This window comes from Podarcis pityusensis (genome assembly GCF_964106645.2).
Source record: "Podarcis pityusensis genome assembly, chromosome: 9".
NCBI classification, from domain to species: domain Eukaryota; kingdom Metazoa; phylum Chordata; class Lepidosauria; order Squamata; family Lacertidae; genus Podarcis; species Podarcis pityusensis.
Window position 1 is genome coordinate 5,845,421 of NC_138034.1, and position 20,761 is coordinate 5,866,181.

Genomic DNA, 20,761 nt, shown 5'->3' on the forward strand with positions numbered 1-20,761 from the left:
AATGGGCTGAGTTGAGTGAAGAGTGAGCTGGAAGCTCAGTGCTGGAGGGAGAGAAACATTGATTGCTCTGTGCTTGCCACCCCACCCCCCAAAACAGAATGGGGAAGTAAACTGTGTCGGGGTGTTAACACTGTGAGCACCTTAAGCCTCTGCTCCCTCTGTGTGTACATGTGTATCCATATACAGTGGTACCTCAGGTTACATACGCTTCAGGTTACCTCGGGTTAAGAACTTTGCTTCAGGATGAGAACAGAAATCACGCAGTGGCAGCGCAGCAGCAGCGGGAGGCCCCATTAGCTAAAGTGGTACCTCAGGTTAAGAACAGTTTCAGGTTAAGAACGTGTTATGTACTGAAGTTCTTACCCTGGGCCAGCAGGGGGATACTGTAGATAGTTTTCACTCAGGTCCACATATGCAAATAAGGGATCAAAAGTGATGTTCAGTGATTGGATAGTTACAGAAAGTTGTTACAGTTACGTTGTACTGGAGCTCTATATAAGCAGGCTGACTGAACCCTTCAGTTCAGTTCTGTTCTGGCCTGTGAATAAACAAGAGCTGTTTGAAGAATCGCTGTGTCGTCTAATATGTTCACCCACAACTTAACAGAACGGACCTTCGGAACGAATTAAGTACTTAACCTGAGGTACCACTGTATTCTAAAGACTCCACAGTCTCTACTGACCTTCATTCCAAGGAAACAAAGCACTTGAAGCCCCCGGAGTCTCTCACTGCTGGGAAACTGAGGTATCTCACAATATGTACAGCTTATGACACTTCTATGTACAGCTTAAATGCATGTTTGTATTACATACACACCTGCACACACACTCTGTGCTACTTTTGCATGCATTTAAGCTACACTACAGGTTTACTACAGGAACGCGTGTGGCGCTGTGGGTTAAACCACTGAGCCTAGGACTTGCTGATCAGAAGGTCGGCGGTTCGAATGAGCTCCCGTTGTTCGGTCCCAGCTCCTGCCAACCTAACAGTTCGAAAGCACGTCAAAGTGCAAGTAGATAAATAGGTAGCGCTCCGGCGGGAAGGTAAACGGCATTTCCGTGCGCTGCTCTGGTTCGCCAGAAGCGGCTTAGTCATGCTGGCCACATGACCTGGAAGCTGTACGCCGGCTCCCTCGGCCAATAAAGCGAGATGAGCACCGCAACCCCAGAGTCGGCCACGACTGGACCTAACGGTCAGGGGGTCCCTTTACCTTTACCTTTAAGCTACACTACAGGTTTGTCGCAGGTGACCTCTTGCCTTTGGTTCCCCTCTTTCCCATTTCCCCCTTTAAGCTCATCACTTTCTCTCTGTGTAGCTTATCTATCAACTGAGCATAAACCCTTCTTGCAACTAAGGAAGCGGGTTGTACTCCGTGCAAGTTATTTACACAACAAACCTGTCTTTTCCACGAGATACTTTGTGGTTTTCTTGCAACAGACTAACACAGAGCTACCCACTCTGGAAGATGCGCGAGGTTCGTCACACCAGTCAACAGCTTTAATCTTTTTTTACGAAGGCAAAGAAGGCGGTGCTGGAGCGCGAGCGAGGGGGGGGAGTGGGCGAGCAGAGCCAAACTGCCACACCGTCGGAGGCGAGGTCAGATGAGCGTGAGGGTCCCTGGAAAGTGAGCGACTGCCCACCGCAAGGGGGCGCCCCCTCCTCGCGGCCGGCTCCGTCAGCCACAGACGCGCGCAGACGCTCCGAAGCAGCAGTCGCTGTCCGCGCTCCGTGGTGCTGAACGCAAAGCCGCGCGGTGGTCCGAAGGAAGGGAGCGGATTCATTCGGCACTGCTGGGAGCTTTCGGAACTGTCCGCCTCCCGCCGGTGCTGAAGGCCAGCGGAATCCCGGACCATTCCTTCTGCAGCAGAGCCAGATCTCCCAATGAGCAACGGGATCCCCAACAGGAGACGATGCTGATTTAGATCAAACCTGGTCGCTGGGCTTTGACAAGCCGGCCAAGCTCAAGTCCCCATCTTTTCTTCTTTCCTTGATCCTAACTCTTCCTCCAGCAACTTCCTCCCCTCCTCAGCACAGCTAGTCATGGCTTTCATGGTGAAGTCCATGGTTGGTGGGCAACTGAAGAACCTCACCGGCGGACTGGGAGGAGAAGAGAAAGGAGAAGGGGAGAAGTCCCCGGCTGAAGCCCAGGGGATGACAAAGGAAGAATACGAAGAGTACCAGAAGCAGCTAGTGGAGGAAAAGTAAGTATCGGGTGATGAAGGGCTCCTTTTTGTGTCTGTCCAGTCACACTGCAACCAAGAGCCTTGGCACAAGCGTTCATGGAGAAGAGTCCACTTCATGAGAGCCATGGCTATCCCTTTGGAGAATATCACATGACTCTTTCTGTATGTAACTTTTAGAAACCTTAGCCATACGTGTCTTTTGTGGTCTTAATTTGCATGGTAGATTACCGTAGCAGGAGAGGCGATGGAGCAAGAAACTGCTTGATAACCCTGCTCAGGAAATTCCTGAGCAAAATCAAGATCAGTCCAGGGAAATGTGAGTGATTTGATTGCAGCTCATGACATATTATGCATTTCAATGTAGAGCCTGGCCAGAAGACTCAAGGCAAGCAAGTCTGAGATGAAGGGGATTCTGAGCTTTGCCTCATCTCAGACTCATCCCACCACCAACCCTGTTGAGGTAAATGACTATTATTCCCAGGTCTAGAATCAGGGTCTCAGAATCAGGAGACTTCTGGGCTGCTGTGAGCAAGTTCGGTGAATCAACATCTGAAGAGCAATACAAGTGTGGGTCTAAGTCTAAGCTTATTTACTGATCGCAGCAGTTTATATCTTTAAGGAAGGAGAGAAATAGGCTAAAGGGAATCTAGGAAGATCATGCAAGTTCACACAGAGAGATGATAAAGATCCCTCCACCAACATCCAATACTACACACACAGTAAAATTTATTTCCCAAGAAACTGCTTTTGTATTGTCCTGGGATTGTACCTTGAGCATCAAACAGTGGTGTACAAAAGAGGACATTTGAAAACCTCATGCTGGCTCCACTGGATTGATTCTAGCAGGATGTTAAAAAGTCCACGCCTACAATAAAAATAGGGCAATTTTAAAAATAAATTTAAAATAGCACTAAGCAGTGTCTGTGCAAAAATAAATCCCTTGCTCTAAGCAGTTTTTATGCAAAGTTCAGACCCAAATCCTCCCGTTTTTAGATGTCGACATATGAATCTGGGCTACAGAAGGCGCCCTGTGGAAGCTGATCTTTCCATTTAAGCCCAAACTGGGTTAAAGAGATCCTCTGCCTTAGTTCCTCCCAAATAAGTGGTGAAGGGAAAGAGGAAGTGAACCCAGGACTTTACATTTGTTGTGGAAGGCGGGGAATGTTAGTAATGCATTTTAATGAACCCCTAATCTTTTAATCCGCTTTTGCCTTCAAGAGATGGGATTGTTTTCTCAGGAAAAACTACATCTCACTATAGCTCCCTGCCTCCCCCGGAAGTTGGAGTTTAGATTATTCACCATTTCTGATTTTGAAAAGAGGGGAAGTATCTAAGGCTGCATTTACACACAATTTTTAAATGCCGTTTTGCTCCCACAGCAACCGTTTGCTTCCTGTAGTAGTTTGCATGCATAATTTCACTGTGTTTCACCTGTCCCTCCCACCCGCAGTTTGCTTCCAAGCCTTGTGCTGTGCAGTTTTCCCTGCTGTCCATTTAATGCATCAAGTGGCATTCCAGAAAATTCTGAAGTGCAAGAACTGATTGTGGCAGCCCCTGTAGTCACTCCACCCCTGAGGATTTTTTCCCCAAATGCACAGGCAGCTGTATTGATTCATATATGCACATATGTCCTTACACCTTCCAAAGAGCAGCGGTGCATAAATAGCACTATACCCAGTTTGTTATAGTCTGCCAGCAGTCACAGGATAAATTCGACTGGTAAACACAATGAGCTTTAATAAAATATTTCCAGCCAGTTCAAACATAACCTTTAGCATTTAATTATAAATGAAAAAGAAATCTTGCAAAGAAGTATTGCCATTTAAATTGCTTGTGTCTAGTAGGAACTCCAAGGAGGAAAAGGAAAGAAGTATCCAGACTCCTCAATTACTTTCTTCATTCTCTTCCTTCTGCCTTGCTAATCTTCCACAAACAAATTTGAAAGCCTCAGTATCACCTCATTCACTTGCCAGAGCAAAACAAAAACAAAAACCATTAATTACCCCGCTGTGCCCTTGTCTACCTCACTACAATCCTCTCTGCAAAGAGGACAAAGCAGCCTACTTTTTAAAAAAAAGAAAAGAAAAAGAAACATTCTCTGCTGCAATTTATGTTCTGGAGAACAGATCACATCAGCACCATCACTTAGGTGGCAATCCTACACACACTTGTCTGGGTGGAAGCCCCACAGAACTGTCAAGCACAGGTCTTCTGGGAAACTTAGATCTACTCCTGGATTGCATAAAACACCTAAATCATACTGAAGACCTACCATTGCAAGGCATATTAGGGACACATTGATAGAAGCATTATGTCATTAGTGATCCAGGAAAGTTACTCTTGAATTGTTTATTTACTTATTTTTTAAAACTGCATACCACTGTATCATAAATATATATATCAGAGGAGTTTACAACAATTAGAACATAAAACCATAAAAAGTTAGAAAAGTCATTCATGAGCAAATTCCTAGTTTGTTATTTTAATTGGCCGGGCTGGCTCAGAGATCTGGTTGCTGAAAGACATTGGAGATATTCAATTCTGATCATAATGTTTCCATATATATATATATATATATATATATATATATATATAAACCCTACTCATATGCAAAGTGAGCTCACAATCACAAAAATGATGAAACTGGTTGGAAATGGTCGTTTTTAGCTGAGGAACAAATGAGGTGTCAAAAAGAGCAATAATAATTCTTCTTTTCCTCCATGCTTTGTTCATATAGTCCATTTAACTTAAGGCTTAGAACCTGTGACCCAGCAGATGTTGCTGGACTCCAACTCCCATCAACCCCAGACAGTATGGACCATGGTTTGAGGATGATGAAAGTGATAACCAGGCAACATCGGGGGGGGGGGCGCAAGTTCCCCAGCCCAATACAACAGAGTCAGCTTCTGTTTCGCTCAGTATCATTTGATCTCCCCATCGTGAAGACCAATACTGTCTCCACTGACTCCCAGAAGCTGTACCAAAATCAGCCAGAAGTACTAGATATTTCCAGAGCTGCAAATGAACTTAGCCAAAGCACCTGGTGAGAGGAAATGTATTCAGTCGTCCCATTGGTTTTAGTGGAAGTAAAACTCTCCCGAGAACTGTGCTGCTGTGAGTCACGCACAAGACCTGCAAGACACCTTTGCACACCTGGGCACCAGCTGGTTGTCAGGCACTCAGGAAGGGTTGCACAAGGGGCTTTTGTCCAGGCCCCACCCTCATCTGCCCCACACCTGCCATCATATATGACATCAGGTGTAGGGCAGGTGGGCATGGCTTGATGGAAATGGCCTCACTGGCCAAATGGGGAAGCCTGCCTTAGAAGTTAGCAAACAAGAGTCTACTTGTGTTAAGCTTCTCCATCCTTATCCAACTACACAACCCTCCTGTCCATGTTACTGTGGTCATAGAAGGGAGATAAGGAGGAGGTGAATGGCTGTTTATGGCTATAAGTCATTATGGCCATATTATTTGTGCCAATGTCTTGCTTGTGGGCTTCCCATAGGCATCTGGTTGGCCACTGTGGAAGCAGAATTTTTGACATCATGGGCATTCGGTCTTATCCAGCCTCAGGGCTCTTATGTTCTTAGATATTATGGGCTGGCTTTGATTCATTCGGGGATGGGAATACCTGGGGTGAAAGAACTCTCACAGCTATCCTACACGCCAGTCATTTGGTTAAATGAGCACCCTGAGACCATATCCCAGGATTTATTAATATTAATTTCTTCCAATCTGAATTAATTCCATACCACATAGCTTGTTATTCTCCATCGTGGTTTTTTAAAAATGATAAAAATGGGGATTTTTCTCCCCACACCTCCAGCATGTCCCAGTATGGGCATCCCAGTGTGCATTAGCCATTGTAAGTGTAAAACCCTGAGGTGGTCAGTGCTCTGGATTGTATAATGTTGAGGCTGAGATTTAGTGTTGTGTGGATGGCGCTTAACAACTACGACGTACACAGGAACATGAGAAGAAGTCTTACAGTGAATTAGACCCCTGGTCCATCTGGCTTAATACTGCCCACAATGACCGGTAGTGGCTTACCAGGGTTCCAGGCAGCGAGTCTCCCTGTCCTAACTGGAGGTGCCACAAAGACCCAAACCTGGGGTCTTTTGCATGCAAGGCAGGTAATCTGCCACTGAGCTATGGCCCTTTCTGTTGGGGATGAATACATAAAATAATAGAATGAGTTGTTTTACATGCAAGGCTGTGTAAAAATAAATAAATCTCTCTCTCTCTTTGTGTGTGTGATGTGCATGTTATCTGCAGCATTACTGAGTATGAGTGGAGAAAGGGCACTGGCAATTATTCCAAGTTAATTAGGCAAGATTAAACAGTGTGTGATCTCGTGGATGCACTCTGACTAGCATCATATCAGCTGTGTGGAATGCTTAGGTTTGGAGCAGAGATTAATGGCCTGTACCGGGAAATTTCTCAGGCTTCCTCTGCCCTAGTGACCAAGACATTTGCTCTCCATGCCAAGTGGGGCACACACATTGCAGCTAATCGACAACATCTTCTCCCAATGTTGTTTGCAGAATGGAGCGGGATGCCCAGTTTGCACAGCGCAAAGCAGAACGAGCCACCCTGCGGACCCACTTTCGGGATAAATACAGGCTTCCTAAGGTAAGCCATCAGGCGTTTGCTGCAGGAGGAGGATGAAGGGAACCTGGGCAGATTTCCACAGGGATATTGCTGGTTGTATTATGGTTGAGCAACAGCCAGATACCAGAGGAGGTGGAGGAAGAAATAACCAGAACCTTTGATGCCAGGGTGGGGAAACCATGACCGCCCAGATGGTGCTGAAACTTCAACTTCCATTGCCTCCAGCCTGCTTGACCAATGGGCAAGGGTGATGGGGACTGGAGCCCAGCAATATCTTGAGGGTCACAGCTTCTTTGTTCTTTCCTGTAAGGCAGGGGTGGGGAATTTGTGGCTCTCCAGATGTTGCTACAGCTCCCATTATCAATGACCATTGGCTCTACTATCCAGGACAGTCCAACAACATCTGGAGGGGCTCTTCCCCGCCCATACTGTTGATGGAGGCAGAGCATTAGGACTGAAGAGAAGGGTGGAAGTCAATATGTTGACCTTACGAGTCACGAGCCACCATGCACAGAGTGGCTGGTGCTGATAAAATGCCAGAGACATCCTGTGCTTGGAAATGGCTAATGGGAGAACGTGGACCTCTTTTTAAGTTCACTCCAAAATGAGGCTGGAACCAGTCAGCAGTTCCTTGTTGAGGACGCAGAGTAGATCAGCAGGTGAGTCCAGGCTCCATCCCTTACATCTTCCATTAAAAAGATCAAGGTTCAAGTGACGGAAAAGCCCCTTCTAAGCCTAAGACTTTTTAGAGCAGCTGTTAGATGGATCTAGGTAAGATGGGCAAGTCACCTGGCCTGGTTTAAGGGCAGCTGTCCCATGTTTCTTCTTTGGCACAGAACTACATGAGCCATCTGAATATGAAACTGAAGTTGACACATCTCTGGATCTAGGGTCAAGGTCTGGGCCACTCCAAATTGTGGGTGATAGTCAACTAAGTTTTACACAGGGTAGAACTATTGAAATGAATGAGCATGACTAAGGCAGACCTTCCATAACTTTGTCTCCAGCCCAAAGCTTATTTCCTGTGCAATGCATTTCAGATAAAACTTCTCTGGACCAACACTTCAGATTAGTAGTAGCCCTTCCGGTCCCAGGGTGGGTTACGGCCTTGGCCCAGTAGACCTGAAGGTGTGTCTCCACCCCCATTGTTCAGCTCGAACACTGAGGTCCAGCTCCGAGGGCCTTCTGGCGGTTCCCTCACTGTGAGAAGTAAGGTTACAGGGAACCAGGCAGAGGGCCTTTTCGGTGGTGGTGCCCACTCTGTGGAACACCCTGCCACCAGATGTCTATTTCCTTGACAACAACTATCTGATTTTTAGAAGACATCTGAAGGCAGCCTTGTTTAGGGAAGTTTTAAATGTTTGATCTTTTATTGTGTTTTTAATATCCTGTTGGAAGCCGCTCAGAGTGGCTGAGGAGGCCCGGCCAGATGGGTGGGGTATAAGTAATAAACTGTTGTTGTTGTTGTTGCAATTTAAAATTCAGAATTAAAAACAAATTACAGTCACAGGAATAGGATAGATCCTGAAAACACACCTGTCCCAGACAGTGACCTGAGGGCAGTGGAATTACCAAAAAGGCCACCTCTGCCAGTCTTGACACTCAAGAAACTCTGTTGAGAAGGAGGCAGCCTGGGTCATTTAGGGCTTTAAGCACTTGGCTGAGCATGGAAATAAACTTAAATAGGATTTGAGGTGGTCTGAAGCTGATTTGGGGATGTAGAGGTGTATAAACTCATTTAGACTTCTCCAGAAGCTATTTGTTGAGCAAGAAGGTGTTGGGAATCTGGGAACGATTTGGGCATGGTCTAAAGGTACCTGATACAACAAACTTGCTAAATCTAATCTGGACTGGATCTGGTCAGCGTCCGGATGGGAGGCCTCTTGGGCACTCCAAGTCTTGAGTTCCCTGGCAGAAGTGTGCCAGGATAGAAATGTAATACATGAAATATAGATGATAATCAAGTTATAGGAAGTTCAGACTGCAGACTGTTGTAATACATAATAAGATATCCTTATGGAGAAAACAACTTTTTTTTAAAAAAAAGGTGTTCAATTCCTCGCCATTTGTATGCTTTCATTTCTGTGCCATGAAATAGCTCCGTGACGCTGGACTTTAAATGTATCATTACCTGCCATCGAAACAGCTGGTTTACTGGCTTAGTTGGCTGTAAGACCAGACATAATCAGGTTAATCCAACAAAATTTTGTATCAGTTAAGTTCTATTGAAATCAGCGGGACTTAAAATAGGTACAACTGAATTCCATCCCATTGCCTTCAGTGGGACTTTGTCATGATAAGCACCTGTTGGATTGTGCCCTAAGGCCAGGATGGTGGTGGAGGGCTTTGTTCAGCCTGGGGGCTGCATCCCTTTCTGGGCAATTTTTTGGGGGCCACATTCCAGTGGTGGGTGGGGCCAGAGGCAAAAGTAGGTGGAACAATGAATGTGAATTTTGCCACTGTATTAGTTTTTGCACACACTCATACATCCCTGTACAGATGGGTCCTTCATCCACTCATCCAGGGAATCAAAAGGCATCATCAGAGTTCAAAGACGCATTCCAGTTAGGCAATACAGCAATGAAGGAGAGAGCAAAGCAGAACCAGTACAGCGAGTTGCTGAGAGGGGGGGTTGGTGGGGGGGGTAGGGAAATCTCCAGAGCCAGACAGAGAATATTGGAAGGCTCCATTATTATTATAGTTAAATTGCATTTTTTTATAAAACATTTATTCATAGTTTAAATGAGATATATGTTTTTTCTTCTTATTTTTTATGCTTATTTCTGATCTTTGGAGTGTTAGAAATCGAATAGTGTGATGATACATATGACCTATATGCATATATTCTGCCAATCTACCATCGTGGAGGCCTAGGTAGGAGTAGACCACCCAGGTGTTCTCCAGACTCAGATCTGCTCAGTTCCAGATCTTTACATCCAGGAATGACATCATCCCAATTCTAGAGGTCTTGCTTGTAAAAATGCCTAGACAGCTGATCATTTCAGTTTAAGCTGGTTTAGTCCAGTTAGCTTCCATCAGGCTTAAAGCTACAAGTTCATTTGGGGCCTCTGTGTGTGTGTGTGTGTTTTGCATGGTTGTGTATTTATAAATACTTGAGCAACTTCAGAATAGAAAGAGAGCTGAAAAAAATATTTAAATATAATAATAATAATAATAATAATAATAATAATAATACAGATTTTGTAGTAAAGCATGGAAATATTCATTCTGGAATCTTTCCATAAATGTTACAAGAGCTTCTCTAGTGTTGAGATTGTAATCTAATATTCTTGTTTTTCTAAACACCAGACAAAAGCGGAGCTCTATCAAGAGGGTTAGAGCATGCCCATCTCCAGCACTCTGAAAAAGTCTCACATGGCCATGGGCTGCCAGGTGTTGTTCACCTGATTATCTTTTTCACAGGTCTCTTACTAGCCTCTAGCCTCCTGGTTATCTTTGCTCTTTCAGGCAGTGAAAGATGGGCAAAGATAACTCTGATGCTCTCAGGTGGTCGTGGTCCGGGGGCATCCGATTCAAGCCACACAAAGATCTCAGCAATAAAGGCATCTTATTTTAACACAATGTCCCTCTTATACCGCTGAATTTTGGGTCCTCCCTCCCCACTAGCACCTGACGTCCCCATCTGTCCAAAACCTGCATCCTTCTCCATGTTCATTTCGCTCTGGTTTTGCATGTCATAATTGTTTGTCGAAATGATCCTTCAAAGAAAAGGGCCACTTCTAGCGTACCAAATCATTCTGGTTTGCTGCATTGACATCTCAAGCAACTGGTGATGTGAGGAGCAGAGCAGAATGAGAGCATTCTGGCCCTCAGACAAGTGGCATTTGCCAGTGCTGAAGGAGTGAATGTTAAAGCTAGAGAGAACTGTTTGGTTGTTCACTGAAATTTTAGCTTTTAAAAAATAATTATTTGCTTTACAGCATAGCGATATTGGTTGCACAAAAATTGAGAATTGCATCTTTCTTTTTAAGTGCTATTGCTAAGTTTTCTAAGTTATCTTCATTGCTCTCTGTGTTGCCCATATGGTCTCCAATGAAGTAATCTAGCATACTGTTCAATATCTTTTATATCAATATTAAAATGCTCTTGACTGTCATTATAATTCTCTCTTTCTTTTTACAGATGAGAGGACACCAAATGATTCTGGTTTTCCCAATGAGTTTGTGGTTGAGAATTTATTTGTTACATTTTTTTATCCCAACTCTCCTCCACGCACAGATCTTCTCCCCTCTCCATTTCATCACCACAACAGCCTTATGTGGTTGGCTAGAACAAGAGATGGTGATTGGCCCAAGGCCATCTTCATAGCTGAGTGGGAATTGAACTTGAGTTTCACTGATCTAACTCCAACCTAGCCACCAAACACACTGGCATCTGTTCAACCAACCAGCCAGCCATTCCTCTCTCTCTCTCTCTCTCTCTCACACACACACACACACACACACACACACACACTGCCTCCCTCCTATGTTTTGGTCCATGGCTGATTCCCATCACCAACCATAAATCATCCAACACAATTGCCCAATGCCACTCTACTTCAATCTGTCCCAGGCTCCTCCAACACATCAGCGTCTTGTTCCAGTTCATCAAAGCCCCTTTTTCATGCTCTTAACTTCCAGAGTGTGATCATCACATCCATTTATGTTCTGATGGAGTCAGTCAGGAATGAGAGATTAAAACAGGACTGAATGGAAACATCTTTTCTCCAACTCCAGCATCATTCAGATCTTACCCCTCTTGAGGCCACCTGTCATGGCCGCCAGCTCCAGGATGCAGCAGTTGCTTCCCCAACCCCCAGGGAGAATGGGGTCAATCTGCCCTGTTCTTCCTCCCCACTCTCTGTGCTTCAACCTCTTGAGGGCACCAAGGCTTGCTGGGCTTTAAATACCTGCCAGCAGTACCCACCTTCTTGTCCTGCCTCTCCCATGTCTTCCTGTCTGGAGGTGAGCCAGGAGATACGTTCACAACCCCATTGCTACCCGCTGCTGGCTTTGCAGTTTCGTCCCACTGTCACCATAGCAACAGGAGATGCAGTTGCTATTTCCCTCAGCAACTTGGCATTGAGTGGCCATTGCATTGGACCTCCAACGTGGCTGGGCTCGCGCCCTAGACCATTATGGACTATTATGACCCCTGAGCCTAATCTCTCCCTCTCTTCTCTAATCACCACCATCCCCTTTAGAATGAAACAGATGACAACCAGATCCAGCTGGTCGGGGGTGATGTGGAGCTCCCCAAAGAGCTGGCCAAGATGATTGAGCAGGACAACGAAGAGGAGGAGGAAAAGGACTCTGTTATCGGACAGCTGACCAGCATCCAGAACCTGGACCTGGATTCCCTGAAGGACAAGGCTCAGGCCACGCTGGACGACCTCAAGCAGTCCGCCGAGAAGTGTGCCGTCATGTGACCCAGCTGTTGCTCATCAGCAGAATAAACCCCTCCCCTTCCCAAGTTGTAAAGTGTGTCCCATTGTGGGGTGGGCTGTGGGCACAAAAGGGGAGCGCAAGGGTGCGGGTGGTTTATTAAAATATCCAGCAGGCTCCTGTCAAGTTTGTCTTCCCCACCTAGGTGTGTGTGGGCTGGATACCCTTTTTCTAAGCCACCGTCTCTTCCCTGTGAAAGATGTCTCAGTCCTTCCCGCCCCTGTAAGTGAATGTGAGGTGTGTCTGGAAGTCTCAGGTTCTAGAACAAGACTCTCCTCATCCTCCTCCCCACACAGCAGGGTGATGCCCAAGTGCTGCCCCCCCTCTCCCCCCCCATCTTTTCCCAGGGCTGACACAAGCCCTTTCAGCAGAGCAGGAAGAGAGCCATTTGCCGTTTCAGGACTACGGGCCTGAATGTGGGCAAACTGCCCCCACAAAACCCTCTACCTTACGTAGAAGAACCATTTTTTGGCCTTCGCTCAAGTTCAAATGAAGGAGATGTGAAGCAAGGGCTTGGCTGCAGGTGGATGTTTCCGTTCCTTTCGGCTTCAAGGAACAGAACTTGTCACCAATCAAAATGACGCCCTTGCCTCCTTTGTGTCTTCCAGGGACAAGGCATGGAGGGGTAGACCCTCCTTCCCATCCCTTCCTCCGACACGAAACCATAGCAATACGGATCAAACAATGACAATACTTTGCACTTAACGGCACCACAGATGCTTTACAAAGGAAAGCAGAGTTGTGCCCCCATTTTACAGGTGGGGAAAACTGAGGCCCCAGTGTAGCCCAGTTCTTTACCCGGGCCGTACAGTGTGACAAGGATGGAAGCTAAACTGGTTGGTGCTCAATCCACTGAAGGAAATGGCTGCCCTGTGAGTGTGACTTGTTTCAACTCCTTGTGTAGTGCTATGTTGTCGTGGGACCTCTCACCGTCCTTGCTTCCAACAAGAGGAGAAGGGGGACATTCACCTCCGTGTCATGAATGTGGCAGTCAGTCTGTATGTTGTGCCGTGACCATGCAGTGCTCCCGTATGAGCCTCTACCTGCCGTGACACCCTCTTCCCATGGTACTGTTGAAAACTGGTGGAATAAATGACAAGAGTTCTCTATGCATTTCTTTGTCTTGCCATTTTGTACGCAAAAGATTGGATGGCCTGCTATGGCTCCCTAATTCTGCATGCCAGGAATGGGGAGCCATTTACCGCTCAAGGGCTGCCTTCCCTTCTGAGCAACTGTCTGCAGGCCACATGCCGGTGGTGGGTGGGGCCAGAGGCAAAAGTGGGTGGGCCAGGAATGTGAATTTTACCTTTGTACGGCAAGCTGTACCCCCTCTCAATCCTTCATCCAGACAAGGAAGAGGCATGATCAGTGTTCAAGGACATATGTAGGCTTGGCAAAAAAGCAGGGACCCAGCCCAGCCAGTGAGTTGTGTGGCCTTGGAAGGGTCCCAAGGGCCAGACAGAGAGACCTCAAGGGCCACATTTCCCCCCCCCCCGAGCCTGAGGTTCTCCATTTATGTTCTCTTACGAGCCTAGACACATGCAACCACTTCATCTACACAAACACAAACACACACAATGACGCACCAGCCTTGAAATGTGCCTAGCAGACCTGTTGCTGTGGATGGTGTTGGGTGCTTCACCAGCCAGATTGTTCCTTGACCACGTCAAGAGAAAAGTGGCTCCAGCGCTTACAAGAGCACTGCTGGAAGCTCCTCGGGACTGATGAGGGCATCCAAACTTCTGAAACTGCACAGGAAGTTCAGGTTGTTGTCAAAGGTCCCAGGCTGTTGCGGTGGCGGCGGCCAGAACTGCTTGTGCTACAAGAACCACAGGATAAATGCCTGGCATCATTAGGAGTTCTTTGGATGTACTAATGGGTCCAATGAAGGGAGGTGGCCTGGGGAGAATGGCAGAGGCAGACCAGGAGGCCCCTCAGGCCCTTTTTGGCCTGTGGACCAGAACTTCCCTATGCCTGGTATGCACTGTGATCTATTGTACAAACACTTTCTCACAAAGAGACACCTTGTCTCAGTCAAAACTGATCCTATTAGCCTGGATCCAGTGCATATTTACTCTGAAGGAAGACACATTGCCTGCTCTGACTGGCAGCAGCTCTCCAGGGTCTCTGGCACGGAATGGTCCTTCCTAACCCTGCTTTCTGCTTTCATGACTGGTGAGGCCTGGGCCTGAAACTTCCATAAGGGAGAGCATGTGCTCCATCACTGGCAAAGCAGAGGCAGCTTCCTTATACCAAGTCAGACCACTGGCCCATTTAGCTCAGGATTGTGCATCCTGATTGCTGGTGGCGCTCTAGGTTTCCAGACTGGAGTCTTCCCTGGAGAACTTCTGCAGGCAAAGCACGAGTTTCCCCACTGAACTATGACCCTTCCTCTTAGAACAGGGAAGGGGAACCTGTGCCCCCAATGTCCCAAACCAGCCAAGGTTGATGGGAGGTGTAGTCCCACAACATCTGGAGGGCTCCAGGCCCCCCACTCCTTCCCTAGTAGGGCCAATGGGACTTCCATCTGGAGGAGCCATAGCTCCGTGATTTCTCTAACTCATGCTATGCATGTGGGAGGCCTCTGGCTCAGTTCCCAGCCCCAAATATTAAATGGTGCCAGATGGTTGGAAGGTCTTCTGCCTTGGACCATGACAAGGTGCTGCCAGTTGGTGTAGACCAGGTAAGGGGAAGCTTTGGCCCTCCAGGTGTTGCTGGGCTACAGCTCCATCTGCTCTAGCCGCTGGTCACGCTGGCTGGGGCTGATGAGAATTGGAGGTCGGCAGCTTCTGGAGGGTCACAGGTTCCACATCCCTGGTGTAGACGGCTGTGGGCTGGGTGGGCCAATGGCCTGAGCTGAGCACAGGACAGCTTTGTGTCTTCAGTGCTGTCGAGCTGCCACTGCCCGTGTTATGTGCCATCCCTTCAAGCTTTCCACAAATCAGAATAAGGACACTCTTCAAACTCCACTATTCTTGACTGGTGCCCAAGAAGAAAGCGCACTGCAGACTGTGGAAGGCTCTTCTCCATCTGCTGTCTGCAGTTCCCGTATGTTCTTTGGTTGCATACCAAGGCAGCCTTTGTTCTTTTGGCTTGGGAGACACTAGAAAAGCACCATTGTCCAACAATCTGTTATCAGCAGCTCAGAATGAGTCTCTCCAGCACGTGAAATGGCAGGCTCAGCAGCGCACAGGGCCTGTGCATTGACTTGGGGGCGCATCCAGCACCACCACTGTCCTTGATGTCTAGAACCTCTTGGCTCCATAGGGCTCATCTTTGCCCCTGTGAAGCCACTATGTCATCACAGGACGGGGTGCTGTGAGGTCAGGTCCCATCCAACATGCCTCCCTGATTTCAGTTCAGGGCAGGGATGGTGACCCGCTTCCCTGCCCAAGGGCCATATTCCCTCACAGGCAACCTTTGGGGATGCAAATGGTGCACATGGCCAGAGCAACAGATGCAGCCCTTCTCTTTGGCCCTTAGCAGGCTGCACTGTAGCCACAGAAAAGCCAGAGACCTGTACATACATGCCCACACTCCTCCACCCAGAAAAGCGAGAGGCATGACCACGCTTCAAGGGCACCTTCCAGGCAGGCCAAAGCACTTGAGGAGGGTATGGGGCAGGGATGTATTCTAGGGAGAGCCCCAGGGGCCTTATAGAGAGTCCTGGAGGGCCAGATTCAGCCCCTGGGACCTGAGCTTACCCACTCCTGACGTAGGAGGTGCGGCTAAGGGCCTCTTCTTCGCTCCGCACAGAGAGAGGCTCACTTTGCCATCCTCCGCCGAGTAGCTTTTTCTGGTTTAGTGCAAGCAGCACAAAGTGGCCTTTGGGGAACTGGAGAACTGTCTGCTCTAAAAATAGCAGTGGCACCACTTCTGAACATGAATCATTCCATAAACAAGCATCAGAACAAAATCCATCTCTTTTGAGCAGGCCAGTTATCTAACTACGAGTGCTTTTTGACATCACATTCTCCAACATGGGGAACACTTTTGGGTGCACATCTCATCAAGGCACAAGAAGGCTGTGGGACCAAAGAGCCATGTCGACTTAACAGAGATGATATGTGGCTAGGAGTTGGCCACAGTCTAGTATGCGCTTTCTTGAAGAATTCTAGAAAGGTGGTTTTGTTTGTTTTTGGTTCTGCTGTTTTTAAAGATCTGCCTTGAGAGCAGGGGTCAACAAACCTACTATGCCTCAGGCCAGTGTCTCCAGTGCCGATTGTACGGAAGGCTGGAGGATGAGGAAGTGCGTGCCCATAAGCATGTGCACACGCTATTTCTGGTGCACTTCCAGGTCAGAGGAGCACCGGAAATTGCTTGTGCGCATGTTCACGGGCCTTCTCCGACCCAGATGTGCACTGGAAATAACGCTTGCGCATGTGCAAATAACGCTTGTGTATGCACAAATAATGCTTGCGCATGCACACTAGCTATTTCCGGTGCTCCTCTGACCAGGAAGTGGGAAGCCGTGCAGTGCAGCGCTGGTAAGAGTGGGCGGCGGCGGGGGTCACGGCAGGCCGGATAAACGAGTCCCTTGGGCCTTATCCGGCCCACGGGCCTTAGTTTGGGGACCCCTGCTCTAGAGGAGGAATGAGGAATCTGTGGCCCTCCTGCTGTTATTGGGCTACAGGACCCATCACCCTTGACAATTGCCCAAGTGGTTGAGGCTGATGGCAGCTGAAGTCCAATGACATTTGGAAGGCCACAGGGCCCCCTGCTCAGGAGGGGGTGGGGTGGGGGGGAACAATCCCCAAAGGAGTTGTGTGGAGCAGCAGTGAGGGACCGCCAGTCTGCAGTCCTGATTAACCCCAGCGGAGACCTTAATTTGGCCCATGAGATGGTTTCCCCTGCATCATGCCCCATAAGGTATGAACTGCAACTCCCACCATCCCTAGCCATTGACCCTGCTTGCTGCGGCCAATGAGCTCTGTAGTTCTTCAGCTATGTCTGAAGTAAGGGGAAGAACAAGCAAGTGGTAGGTCCTCTGCATGGAGAATACAAATAAATGCTATTGGGTGACAGAGAGAAGGCAGAACTATTCAACACCTACTTTGTCTCTGTCTTCACCCAAAAGGAAAGGATGCCCGACCTAGTGAAAACAGAATAAATGATGCAGGGAGGGAGCTGCAGCCCAATATAGAAAAAGAGGAGTAAGGGAATACCCAGCTCCTTTAAATGAATTCAAATCTCCAGGGCCTGATGAGCTGCACCCAAGGGTACTGAAGGAGCTTGCAGATGTAATCTCAGAGCCTCTGTCTATAATCTTTGAGAATTCTTGGAGAACAGACAGCGTCCTTGCAGCCTGGAAGCAGGCAAATGTTGTCCCCTTCTTCAAAAAGTGGGAAAAAGAAGACACGGGTAACTACTCAACGCTGAGCTTGACATCGATACCAGGAAAGGTCCTAGAACAGAAAATTCAACAATTGTTCTGTGAGAATTTAGAAAATGATGCTGTGATTACCAAGACCCAGCAGGGGTTTCTCAAAAACAAGTCATGCCAATGAATCTCATTTCTTTTTTTGATGGAGTTACAAGCTTGGTGGACCAGGGGAATGCTGTGGACATAGTGTATCTTGATTTCAATAAGGCTTTTTACAAAGGCCCCCATGACATTCTTGTGAGGAAGCTGGTAAAATGTGGGCTGGAAGAGCTAACTGGTAGGTGGATTTGTAGCTGGTTGACTGACTGAACAAAAAGAGTGTTCATTAATGGTTCCCTGTCATCCTGGAAAAAAGTGACAAGTGGAGTGCCACATGGTTCTGTCCTGGGCCCATTGCTGTTCAACATCTTTTTTTAAACGACCTGGATGAAGGAATTGAGAGAACGCTCATCAAATTAGCAGATGACACAAAACTGGGAGGGGTAGCTGATGCCACAGAAGACAGAATCAAAATTTGAAGTGACAGTAACAGATTGGAGAACTGGGCACAAGCTAACAAAATGAATTTCAATAGGGACAAATGTAAGGTTCTGCACTGAGGCAGGAAGAATGAGATGCACAAATATAAGATGGGCAACACCTGGCTTACTAGCAGCACATGTGAAAAGGATCTAGGGGTCTTGGTGGACCACAAGCTGAACATGAGTCAACAGCAAAAAGGCTAATGTTATTCTAGACTGCATCAACGTAAGTCTAGTGTCCAGATCAAGGGAAGTAACAGTATCACTCTATTCTGTCTTTGCCAGGCCACACCTGGAGTACTCTGTCCAGTTCTGGGCACCACAGTTTAAGAAGGATGTTGACTAGCTGGAACATGTGCAGAGGAAGGCAGTCAAGATGATCAAGGGTCTGGAAATTGAGCCTTACGAGGAATTGTTGAATGCGCTGGGTATGTTTAGCCTGGAAGAGAGGAGACAGAGGAAATATCATAGCCATCTTCAAATATCTCAAGGCCTGTCACATGGAAGATAAAGCAAGCTTGCTTTCTCCTGCTCTGGAGGGTAGGACTCAAACCAATGGCTTCAAGTTACAAGAAAGGAGAATCTGACTAAACATCAGGAAAAACTTTCTGACAGTAACATCTGTTCGACAGTGGAACGGTCTCCCTCGGGAGGTTGTGGACTCTACTTCATCAGAAGTTTTTAAAGCAGTGGTTGGATGGCCATCTGTCATGGATGCTTTAGTTGAGATTCCTGCATGGCAGGGGGTTGGACTAGATGACCCTGGGGTACCTTCTAACTGTACAATTCTATGATTCTGTAAGATGCCAAAGCTTCCTCACCCTTTCCTTAGATCATATGTGACATTAGGTGTGGGGCAGGCAAAGACATGCCTACAAAGGAACAATCAGCAAAAAGCACTCCTTTGTGGCACCTTGATAAGTGGGACTCACTGACAGCACAGCATGCCCCTCTGAAGCTGTCTGTTTGCTGGTGAGGTTTGGATTCAGATGTGGTCTGGTTATTACAGCACTTTATGATGGGTAAGAGGGTATATTATTTTTGGTTTTTTTTTTAAAAAAAATTTAAATTAATTTTCCAATATTTACCCAATATTACCACAGTTTTGCCAATTATAAGGCTATATTATTTATGTTTAATGCTCTAAAGATCCACCTGTGTGGCTGGACATGAAAAAAGAGTTGGAGCCTGTTTTTAAAACCACAAGTCTAGCACACAGAGAGCCACAGTAGCAGAATATCATTAGACAGATTAATGAAGCTATTTAATGATTAATGATTAGGCTATTAAGCCTTATGTAATGCATTTGGCTGTGTGAAGCTGCTGACCCCTTTATTTTTCAATAAAATAGACCACAGACTGCAAAGTAAGTTTAAAATGCTTTACTTACAGTTTCTAGGTCTCAGACTTGCATTTTCTTATGCAACAGCAATAAAATAGTGTAGGTAAAAATATTATTAGAAATATAACAAAGCAGCCTTGGGCTCAGGAGCTAAGCTGAGACATGTCCACCTCTGTTGCTTGCAGCATAAAGACAGAGAAGAACAGGAAATAGGATTTGCTTCTTCCCTTCATATAGTCACTAGCATTGTCAGCTTTGAATGCAAATCTCCCACACTTTAAAGGTATATTATGAGCTTGGGGGAGGGGCAGATGTCCATCAGCATGATATCATTGGATCCCTTCCAGGCTTGTGATCCTTTAGCCAGTAAGGGATAGAATCTCACAGAAGAGGCTGTGAAACCTGCCCAACCAGTTCTCAGGTTAAGGTCATGGCTTCAGCTGGCCATTTAAAGTGTCTTCAGCAGCATCCCAAAAAACAAGGGAGGTTGCAAGAGCAACAGCTGAGTGATGGTGCTCTCCAGGCTTAAAAGATGGGCCTCCCTCCACCCAACAGCTAATTCCAGTGCCAAATGCTTCGTTCATAAGGAAAGAGTGCTGCTAATAGAACTCAGAAAGCCCATCCCCACTTCATTGGTGGCAATTCTTCAGAAATTTGTGGAAGAGCCATTTTGGCACCACTGAGCAGCCAGGATGATTGCTTTGACAGGTGGTAGGTAAGAAGAAGAAGAAGAAGAAGAAGAAGAAGAAGAAGAAGAAGAAGAAGGGGAGGAGGAGGAAGAGTAGTAGTTTGGATTTGATATCCCGCTTTATCACTACCCCAAGGAGTCTCAAAGCGGCTAACATTCTCCTTTCCCTTACTCCCCCACAACAAACACTCTGTGAGGTGAGTGGGGCTGAGAGACTTCAGAGAAGTGTGACTGGCCCAAGGTCACCCAGCAGCTGCATGTGGAGGAGCGGAGACGCGAACCCGGTTCCCCAGATTACGAGTCTACTGCTCTTAACCACTACACCACCCTGGCTTGATCTATTGATGAAAGCAAGCCTATATACATGCCCCTGGAGTTTTTTTCTGCAACCACCCCAAATGAAAAATAATTATTCTTGTCTTCTTTCCAGCCTTTTTGTTTTTCCTCTACAGTTGTGTTCCCTGCACCATGGCTCTGTTTCTCTCCCTTTTCCCTTTTCACAACTAGCTCTGAAACCTCATCTCTGATGAGACCATGTGATGTTTCCCTGGTTTATTTTAGGAGCCGATATGACCTCCAGTTG

The 20,761-nt window shown here is 47.0% G+C and overlaps 1 protein-coding gene and 1 long non-coding RNA gene across 2 annotated transcripts; one reads left to right on the top strand and one right to left on the bottom strand.

The window, feature by feature from the left end:
- The first annotated feature begins 1,557 nt into the window (after window positions 1-1,557).
- CPLX3 (complexin 3) lies at window positions 1,558-13,357 on the top strand. The gene is made up of 3 exons (XM_081020215.1): window positions 1,558-2,201; window positions 6,731-6,818; window positions 12,004-13,357. The coding sequence occupies exons 1-3, from the start codon at window positions 2,041-2,043 to the stop codon at window positions 12,226-12,228; spliced, it is 474 nt and encodes a 157-aa protein (XP_080876341.1). The 5' UTR covers window positions 1,558-2,040; the 3' UTR covers window positions 12,229-13,357.
- On the bottom strand, window positions 8,839-12,008 carry LOC308485009. Its single transcript, XR_013990293.1, has 2 exons — window positions 11,250-12,008; window positions 8,839-11,218 (listed from the first exon to the last, which is right to left on the bottom strand). It is a non-coding gene; the product is annotated as an uncharacterized lncRNA (long non-coding RNA).
- Window positions 13,358-20,761: the final 7,404 nt, after the last annotated feature.